Source organism: Telmatherina bonti (assembly GCF_933228915.1).
Source record: "Telmatherina bonti genome assembly, chromosome: 7".
Taxonomy (NCBI): Eukaryota; Metazoa; Chordata; class Actinopteri; order Atheriniformes; family Telmatherinidae; genus Telmatherina; species Telmatherina bonti.
Window position 1 is genome coordinate 13,719,436 of NC_136625.1, and position 10,392 is coordinate 13,729,827.

At 38.9% G+C, this 10,392-nt stretch overlaps 1 protein-coding gene across 1 annotated transcript in view; it reads right to left on the reverse strand.

Moving 5' to 3' along the window:
- Positions 1 to 9,635, reverse strand: part of mppe1 (metallophosphoesterase 1) — a gene marked incomplete at both ends in the record, with an annotated part of 13,116 nt that extends 3,481 nt beyond the window's left edge. Inside the window, 6 exons of the mRNA XM_079244119.1 lie at positions 2,917 to 2,997; positions 3,277 to 3,385; positions 5,499 to 5,579; positions 7,529 to 7,632; positions 9,157 to 9,265; positions 9,385 to 9,635. Coding sequence (XP_079100245.1) covers positions 2,917 to 2,997; positions 3,277 to 3,385; positions 5,499 to 5,579; positions 7,529 to 7,632; positions 9,157 to 9,265; positions 9,385 to 9,635 — 735 coding nt within the window. The remainder of the gene's footprint in view (positions 1 to 2,916; positions 2,998 to 3,276; positions 3,386 to 5,498; positions 5,580 to 7,528; positions 7,633 to 9,156; positions 9,266 to 9,384) is intronic.
- Positions 9,636 to 10,392: the final 757 nt, after the last annotated feature.

Sequence of the window (10,392 nt, forward strand, 5' to 3'; positions counted from 1 at the left end):
TTTACTGTATTATTACATTATCATTCGCAGTTATTACATTTTACAATAATTTCTTTAACCTTCTAATGCGATACCCAGCTAATGGATCAAAAACGTTATGTTATCGGTTGCGACACATGGTGATCACTTGGTCACACACAAGAACATGTACATGAATACATGTACATTTAAACGGTATTTAACAAAAGGACTGCAGGAAGAAGAGCTGCTGCAAGCTAATGGGGATCCATGCAAATAAAAGAAAAGGAAGAAGGAATGAGGAAGCATCTAAATCACAGACCTTGTCCCACTGAAAACCTTCAAGCACCAGTTGTTGATTTAAAACTCAGTCATGCCATATTCACTCAACTTCGCAGTTTTCCTATTGCTTATTTCTTTTCTGCTGCTTTCTAGCTTAAGAAGGAATAGTTGGTCTTTAAAAGTAGACAATTAGATCCAGAAATAATGTACATTGTTAGTTTCACATGTTATACATGTAGAAAAATCTATAAAGTTACAACTTGCTGATTTTTAACCTCTCACATCACATAAATCCTGCTCCACTGACAACAGCCGGCGGGGGGATGCTAACATTTCACAAGGGTTAAACAGGTGGACGTATGTATCTGCTGCACATTTTCTAGGGATGCTGGGCTAAATTTAAACACAGTCATGATTGTTTTCAGTTGTGTGTTATTGGAGCTGAGAAGATTAAGTTGATGCATAAAAATGGAATGTTTTTATAGGTGTTTTGTTTGTATGTGACAGTGATGTTCACACAGTAACATGAAAGTTCAAGACACAGATGCTTCTTTAACTAACGTACTCTGGACGGGACAATCTAAGAACACATCTAAGAAAACATTACATTTCTGTTAACTTGAGTGACAGGACAATTGACTGGAATTATCTGAGTTAGTAGAACATCAATAAACACTAAAAATCTGTGTTTGCTTTGAGTAGATGATGTGACTGATTACTTGACACATTACTTTTTAAAAAAAAAACCCAAAACAAAACGAGTTCATCTACTTAAATTAATTGCTGAACTGTGCAGGAAATATTTGGTGTGGCCGTAGTTTTTACTAGTACTAATAATAATGATAATAATACATTTTATTTGTTGGGCGCCTTTCTAGACACTCAAGGTCGCCTTACATCATAAATGATAAAACTGCATTAAAACAAGTTGAAAACAACAAACATTAAAACACATTAAAAGACAGTGCAGTTATGGGTGAAGTGAGTAGGCTTGTCTAAACAGATGAGTTTTGAGTCTGGATTTGAAGTCTGTGAGTGAATCGGTGTTGCGGAGGTCAGGGGGGAGAGAGTTCCAGAGCTGGGGAGCAGAGCAGCGTAAAACCCTGCTCCCCATGGTGACGAGCCGGGCAGGAAGGACAGAAAGCTGGAGAGAGGAGGAAGAGCGGAGGGAGTGGCCAGGTGAGCTGATTTGAATAAGGTCAGTCAGGTATGGAGGGGCGAGGTTGTGGATGGCTTTGAATGTGAGGAACAGGATTTCGTAGTGTGAGATGGGAAGCCAGTGAAGCTGTTGGAGGACCAGTGTGACTAAACTAATGTCTGACCCTTCTGTCATATTTTAACACCTATTCTACGCTCATTTATCAGATGCTTTTATCCAAAGTGACTTACATACACACACTGATGCCCCGACAGGCACATCAGGGAGCAACTTGGGGTTCAGCGTCTTGTCCTCGGACACTTCGGCACAGTCAGGAGAAGCCTGGAATCAATCTCCCAACTTTCCAGTTGCAAGCCGACTGCTCTTCCTCCTGAGCTACAGCCGCCCGCTTGCCTGTATTGTTACTTTTAAACCAAATAACTTAATAGGAGTCACGTGACACTCCCAAAATCCACTAACTACCATTAATTATCTTCTTCACTCATCTTTCTAACAAGTAAATTGTATTTTAATGTCCATAACATGTTGTCTATACACTAAAACTCTGGTTTAAGATGGATTATTGCTCATATGAAGTTAATATGTTGACTAAAACGAACTGAAAGTTTTCTTGTCTGTTTAGAGGAAAACAGTTATCATACCAGTAGCTTTGAGGGTAGAAATCATCAAGCCTGACATGACATTTTCACTTTTTTTTTTCCCTAAAAAACTTGTTATTGATGTTGTACTTTGTATTAGTATAAAATGGACATAAGATTATAGTTTATTTCTATTTTCATTTGATGCTGGAATCATTAGTAACCTTTGTTTGGTCATTTGAATTATTGTAAAGACATACTAGATTATTTAAACTATTACTAAACTAAAGAAAAAATGTGAGGCAATTCAACTTAAACACATTTATTAAACTTAAGATTAGTAATAATTAACAGCCACATTAAAATAAGTTATGTCCACTAATTATATTCTATTAAAAGCATTGTTGCCTTTGAATCTCCACGAGAATTATTTTTAAATGGCATTAATTTGTTGTAAAAAAAACAAAACAAACGTTTGCTGTTTTATCTGAACTCTTAAAGGAAATTAAGGGAACTAATTAATTAATAAAGGGTTGTACAAGAGAACTGCAAACAATAATTCACAAAATATCCAAAAATTAATCAAGAACAAAGACTGAAACAAGACAGAAAGAATTAATGAAACTGAATGAGTACAAAGCAGGATTTTAGCCCAAGTAGGTGGAGTTTTTGTGTCTAAGATCAACTAAAGAAAAGCAAATCCTAAACTCATCAGAAGGGACGTCTGAGATGAGGAAGAGAATGGCAGTAAAAGGAAAAACAACAGCAGTATGTTGCTCTAATGCTAAGCACGGGTTTAATCGAATTGTTTTCTTTCATGCTGCAGCACCGAGGCACCATGTGTGAGCATTGTGTAAAATAAGCTCTTTATTTTTGTGCTAAATGTGTCGATGAGTGGAGCCAGTCTGGCTTCAGACAATGAGCACATCTCCATTTTACCTGTAACATGATGGGAGCTGTGGGAGGATAGAGCTGCGAGCCTTCACAACTCTCCATCCCTTTGTTGCTGGACTGCGAGCTCTGCAGAAGAGTAAACATAAAGAATTAATCAACTGGCTTTTGCACATGCTCACAATGTGTCCTCAAACAACGGTCAGCATCTTTATTTCATATCTTCACGCTTCGACTGTTTCCTGGAAGACCGACACTGTAGGCAGAAAACGCTGCATGTCTAAAAAGAACAAAACACCCACTTCACCTGCAGGAATGGGTACACTGGAAGTTTATTATTTCTGTTAACAGCTCTTGAGTACTACCAAGCAGGGTGAGTGGGAGGTACTTCCTGACATTTCTCCCCACCTGAAGAGAACAGTTGAGATCTCTGGAGAGTTTGATCAGCTCTTTCTCCACCGACTGGCAGATGGGACAGCCGTCGCCGTGCAGGGCCACGCTGTTCACCAGCAGGAAGCTGCAGAGACGAGAGGTTCAGTGAGGCTGACGGAGCTGCGGGGATGCATTGCAGAACAAAGACTTTACCAAACCCCCTCTGCACAATAACTAATTTCCTATCACTTGTGTGGTGATTTAGAGCTAAAAGACAAATGTGATGAGAGCAAATTCAAATGGGAAAAGTCAAAACAATGAGATTCAGATCTACAGTCATCACTATGAGCAATCCTTTTTGAGTGGCGCTGTTTTCACAGTGTGCCTTCAACCCAACGATGCCCAGCTCCAGTCCTCAAGGGCCACAATGCATGTATCCCTGTTCAAACACACCTGACTTAAACTAATCACTCAATGCACAGAACTTCATTGGATTAATTTAATGTAATGGAAACTCGGCGTGTTGGAACAGGGATACATGGCATACCTGTGGGACAGTAACCCTCTAGGACCGACTTCGGGCACCTCTGCTTTAAGCTTAAATATTAGTGATAAAAATTTTTCTAACTCAATATCATATGAAGGAAAGTCCCTGCTGCACTGGCTTCTGTGGGATGCAAAAGTTGTGGGAAGAATCCACAGCACAAATGAAGACGCTTGCTCAGCTGGAGTTACTTTTATGTTGAATTGTAACATTGTAAATACGGGTCAATTTTTTAGGTTTTAATAGAGGGATCAAAGATTATTAAGGAAAATACTGTGTTGGTTTGTATGAGGATTTGCAACAAATATTTTCATTTTGCTCAAACTTTTTATGTAAATATACAATGTTTGATGAGATTATATGAACCAATGTTGACCCTGAACACTACAGAAAATTAAGGAAATAAATTAAAGTACTAGTTTTTCTAACATATTAGTAAGGAATATAAATTAAATAATTTTGCCAACTTTTAAAAGAAAAGCCAACAAATAATTTTTTTTAAAATTATATCTGTTTAACACATTATCCCTTTCATCCATTGTGTCCACTGGAGTGGACACATGTTTGTGATGATGGTATATTTGCAATTTTGCCACTTCAGTGGACATTAGGAGTCACCAAACACACTGCCACTCACTGAAGAGCAAACAAATAGAGTAAAATTTCATATATATATGTAAAAATGTAAATAACAGCTTTACTTCAGTGATAAACAGGAAAAGAAAATGATACTCGTAAATTTTTATAGAATATTTCTGCTAAACAAATATGACATTATTTCATAACTGTTTCTATAGAATAGATATTATTAAAAACAACTCCTACAAATATATCTTTACACTTATTTGTTGGAGTAAATATTGCAAATAAATGTTTCGGAAAACCCCCCTGATGCATTTTTGAATCAGGGGGGTTTTCTGTGACTTGCTTGTTGAGGCAACTGAGCTTTCCTTCATGCACTTTTGCTAAACCACAAAAAATCTCATAGCTTCCTTTTTCTTCATTTTCTGCCTCTTTTAAAGACGAGCTTGGCATTTAAATTTTAAGTTTTGTCTTAACTCGTCATTAACTCTCCATTTGATTCTGTTTGAAGTTTCTGAGTGCTCTGAGCATCATTATCCTCTAAAAACATCCACTTTTATTTTAACTTTCACAGCAGTCCAAGCTGCCCAGTCCCTGAGGCGAATAAAGCAACCCAAACCATAACATTTCCACCACCGTGCTTCACAGCTGGTATGCAGTTCTTCTCCTGAAAAGACGTAGTTGGTCTTCAGTGTATTCCAAAAAATAGTCTTTGTATTTATTGGCAAACAGAAATACCATAACTGTAACTGTTAGCTAAAATAAGACAGAATCACACTGAATACTATATAGAAGCACTAATCTTTAAAAGCCTATCTAAAAGCCTTGATGGCTAAATTTAGAGTTTTTTCTTCTTAGTAACACAAGTTTATGTTATTTCATAAAAGATCTACAATTTTTTTTATGTAAATTTGTTTGCAAATTAGACAGTTTTCATGTGATAAATAAATAAATAAACTCATCATGAACGCATTTGGTCCAATTTATTATCTAGCTTCTTGTTTAAAACGTCACCTTTGGCATAGATTGACTTAAGCAATAAAATTGGTCACATTCCAGCTTGCAAAGACACATGTTTGTCCTGCAGCTGTGTTGCCGCTTCCCATGCATGTCACATCCTCCTGAAACTCACTTGACTCCCTTTTTGGTGACGATCCGCGTAGAGGAGGCGTTGAAGACCTTTTCAAAGCGCTGCAGCTTGAACCAGTCCATTCTGCAGGGAGACACAACATGTCTGTCACACTGCATGAAAACCTGCTGCTCAGTCTGTCACGTCTGTCTGTTGTGCACTGTTACATAAGAGCTGCTGCCAGCTCACTTCCTGCTGCACGGGAGGAATCAAAGCACGTATGAGCCGCAGCGCGTCCACATAATCCCACATCTCTGAATCACACACATTAAACATCAAGCAGTGGGATGATTTTATGCATCAGATTGGTTTTGCCTTGGCTCAGAAATTAAAACAATCCAATAAAACAACGAGGAGAGAAGATAATAGAAGCAGCATCTTTGTCATATAAATAATCACAAAATAAACAGGCTCTGATTTATGGTTTAGAAGAAGAGAGGCCTCCTAGATACAGTCTTAAAGGTCCCATATTATGCTAAATTCACTTTTCAGAGGTTTTCTAATGGTCATATGTGTCTCCATTGCTCTGTATGAGCCCCAAAAATTAGAAAATTTTGTCACCTCTCTCACCTCCTTCCTCCCCGTTTTAGCAAATGTACGTTAAAACGAGTTAACGTCTATAACTTTTATTCAACAAAAGCCTCATTCAATATACTAAGACAAGAGGAGAGACGTCCCACCAAAAAAAGACTTCCCATGCACGTATCCTGCTGCGTTGCCAAATCGGTGACATTCAGCTTTTTAGCAAGGAATCATTTTCCTAAATATTGTACAGAGTAATTGCATTGTTATGCAACAGTATATGATGAAAATACAATAATGCCTCCAGAATGTGGGCGTTTCTTTTCAATATACATACCGACGGAGCAGCTTTTTTGGCAGAGTTTGGTGCAGCTGAAATCAGCCAAAACTGACAACTCTGACAGGGTCAGTTAGGGCCGTTAGGACAGTAAAGTTTCTGCAAGCAGCCTGCAGCTCTTGTTTGTGGAGAGAACTGCACCGTTGAGGATCATTGTGACTTGTTTAGATAGCATTTTCAGAAAGCCAGTGGCTGCTTCCCGAGTTGCAGGTCAAGAGTCTGTGAGCCGCGTAACGAGGAACCCTGAACTATGGTGTCTGAGATGGGTCATTCTGGGGTTTCACCTGCTTCTCAGCCAGTCCTGAGCTGAATAGCGCTGGCATAAAAAATAGTTGAAATTGAGGATTTTCAGTGTAAATTGATATTTACAGTGTATAAATAATTTATTAATCATTTATCAGTACTTTTTCTTGAGTAAAAGAAATATTTTTAAATATGCTTTTTTCTTTTTTTAAAGCTAATTTGATGGAAAGTTAAATCTCTGATTTTTGAAGAATTTGATTGATGTCAGTGCACTTTTACAAGAAAGCATTAAAATTGTGTAATTATAATGTCATCTTAATCTTAAAACAGGGTTTAGAACTCTGTAGGTTCAGCAAATAGTACTCAGAGGAGCATAAATGGTATTTATCAGGTTTCTTTAGGCTGTGTGTTAATATATATGTGTGTGTGTGTGTGTGTGTGTGTGTGTGTGTGTGTGTGTGTGTGTGTGTGTGTGTGTATGCAATATGTTCATTGTGATGAAGCCTTTTGTATGTTCATACAATTTGCTGTTAACATCGTAGAGTGAACCACCTGTTTGTTCTCGGCCACGGTCTCTGCCCTGAATGCATTCACTGCGACCAAGCCCTGTGCTGAACAAAATTCCTTCTGATTGGCTCATGAGTGAAATATTTTCATAATGGTTATGTAATGTGGACAAACTAGTCTTTTCACCTTTGTTTGCTGGCTTTACAGTAAAGCAGTCTTTCACTGACATTCAGTCAGCCCAAAAAAACCTTTCCAAATAGAAAAATCCCAAACTATATCAATAAAAAGTCATCATACCCAGGTGGTCTGAGGTCTATGTAAATAAGAGTCTTTAATTTGTCGGGAATTTCTGCTGCGATCTCCTTTTATCTCCAAAACTAAAGGTGGTGCAATGAAACAATAAAGAAGAAAAAACTGTTCTTACTCATAATGGAAACCGATGTCGTGATTTCCAACCAGCACAACCAGCTCTGTGTCGGTGGAGTGTCTGAACATCCTGTGGAAGCGGCGTACGTCGTCCTCCCAGTGCTGCAGAGAGAGCGACACAAACGCAGCTGAAGCAGGAATCAACTCAGGCCTTTCAGAAGAATAAAACTCCCCTGGGAAGCTCATGAGCATTAACTGGATCTCTGAGGGTCTCGCAGTAGCTTAAGCAGACAACAAAAGCCCTTTAATTACATCAGTGCTGTTTGCTTTTCGCACCACGTGGCTGCTTTTAATTAGTGCTGAAACTATTCACAGCTGAGATGAGGTATGGAGGAAAAATTACCAATGTTAGCTTCAGCAGCTCAGATGTCAGGATTTGGAGCCTTTTTGTTGCTTCACGTGACTGTGCACTGATTTTTTTTTTTTTTTTTGTGTTGAGACATTTTCTTTCAAACTACAAATAAAAAAATACTTGCAAACTTAGGTTTGCAGACTAGATTTCTGTGACCCTCACATCTGTGAATCCTTCATAAAAAAAAAGTGCAAAACAAATTATTATTAAAAACATTCAAAATGTGCAGCTTTTCATCTGGTTTCATTGACCTTTTTTTTTTTTGGTTTATAGACCATTTTCCCCTGTCTGAAACAGAAAGAATAGCTCATTTAACAAAATAATAAAGTGCAAAATGAATGAATTAATGAATAAATGGGCAAATATTTTAATAATCAGTATAAAAGGTGGAAAAACACAAGTTAATTCAGAAAAAAGTGGCTTGATTATTTTGTGTTTTGCAACATTTTTATTGAAACTTTTTAGATTGTGGTTAAATGAAGAGGATGAGGATATAAATATGTTTAGCTCAAACAATCTAACAAAAGTAAAAAATAAAAATTTCATATTTGCTGTATTGATTCTATCTACAAACAAAAGTTAAGATAAATGAACAAAATACACTTTCCTGTGGTTTTAGAAATACCAGCCTCTTCTTGCTTCAAATAATTTTATAATTGACATTATTCCAATGTATTAAGTATCAGTTCTCCATCCCAAAATAAACCATTTCCAGATTTAATCTCACTAGTTGTAAAACTAATCTCAACATCTGTCTTTCTGTGAATTTAAACATATGCCTATTTCTTTTGTAAAAAAAAAAAAAAAAAAAGCCCCCAAAACACAAGTTAGTGGAGCCTCAAATAAAGCTTTTGTGCCACCTTCCCCTCATCCCTCCTTTTTTTCTTTATTGTATGTTCTTTCCTCTATGAAGCTTTCTTTTGTCCTCCCTTTGTTTAATCTATTATTATGGAAGGATCCCAGAACGATTGGTGTGATTTCCCAGGGTTTTTGTTTCTAGCAGCAGGCTGAGAGCAGCACGGGGCTCTGCCAGGATGCAGGCTGCAGATGTTTACCTCCTTACCTGCAGCCATATGGGCCCAAGTGGTAAAAAAAAACAAACAAAAAAAACATGACTATTAAATAAGCAGACAGCCTCTGCTCTGCGTCCACAAACTGTTGTCTTATTTCCCCAAGCATCATCACCGTCATCATCACCATCCTCCTCACCATCGCAGTTATCAATACCAGTGTTAATTTGCAGACAAAAGGGAAAACATGGAGCAGTACCTTACCTTTTGTGAGCTCCACTTGCCTTCGTCGAAGATATCCCCGAGAATAAAGACGATTTCGGGCCTGAGCAGCCACAGAGCGGTCTGAAAAGCCCTCTCCATCTGCCATTCCCTGCGCGTCGGGACACAACAAGTCAGCGTTATTTGGTGTTTTTGTTTACAATCCCACTTGCACAGCCGGTGCGCACAATGGTGGATGGAGTATCTAAAGATGAAGATGAGGACTTTTACCTTCTCAGTTTGTCGAACCAGTGTCCCCCCACAGCTCCGAGGAGGTGGGTATCGGACAGCACCATGGCGCGGACAGCTGAGTCCATCGGCCGCCCGTCGATGCCTTCTCCACCCCGGGCATGACTGAGCTTCGGCCAGGCGCACTTGACGATGGTGGGGAAGTAGATGAGGTACTCGCAGAAGAAGAAAGCGCCGCCGACCACCACAATCAGCACCACCGCAACCATCCATCTGGCGCTAAACCGCGGCATTTCTTCGTTATTCGGCGTTTGGGATGCCCTGAACTGGCGCACTGGTGGTGATGGAGCGGTCCATGAGGCATCTTCACCTCGGTCCGGACCTGGAGGTTTAGGTCTCCAGCAGTGGGATGCTCATGGTAGGTGCTGTGGAGGCAAAGTCGGATTAAAAAAAATAGAATAAAAAAACAAGAGCTCCACGTCGCGTTTGGGTTATGCCCTTCATAAAAAAAAAAAAAAAAAGGAAAAGAAAGTTTAAAACGCCTTCCTGTCTTCAGTGAGAAGCATCACCCAGACGGGTGTCTGTCGGACTCACGTGTCAAGCTGGAAACACCACTTCCGGTCCAGGCTGTCAAAATAAATGAAACTCCTCCTATGTGCGATGAGTAAACTCATTCTGTGTTTCTGCTTTTCAAGTTAATGGTATTTTAATCTAATTTAATTGTCTTCAATTAATATAAATACTATATAATTTCTCATCAAATTGTCAACCAGCCATTTTAGTCCTTGTGTATTATTAAGTCCATTACAGGAAGGCTGTTAAAAAAGCTGGGTCTGGTGACTGACATTTGCCTTAAAGATGATGAACAGCCTATACCAGCGCACCATCTATCCACCTATATCTGGTTATTCCAGCTTAGGGTCATAAAGGGCTTGAGCCTTTCCCAGCTGCTTCTAGGCGTGAGGCAGAGTACTCCATGGACAGGTTGCCAGTCCATCACAGGACAAAACAGAGATAAACTAAGCATGTTGGGATTCCCCTCAATTCGGC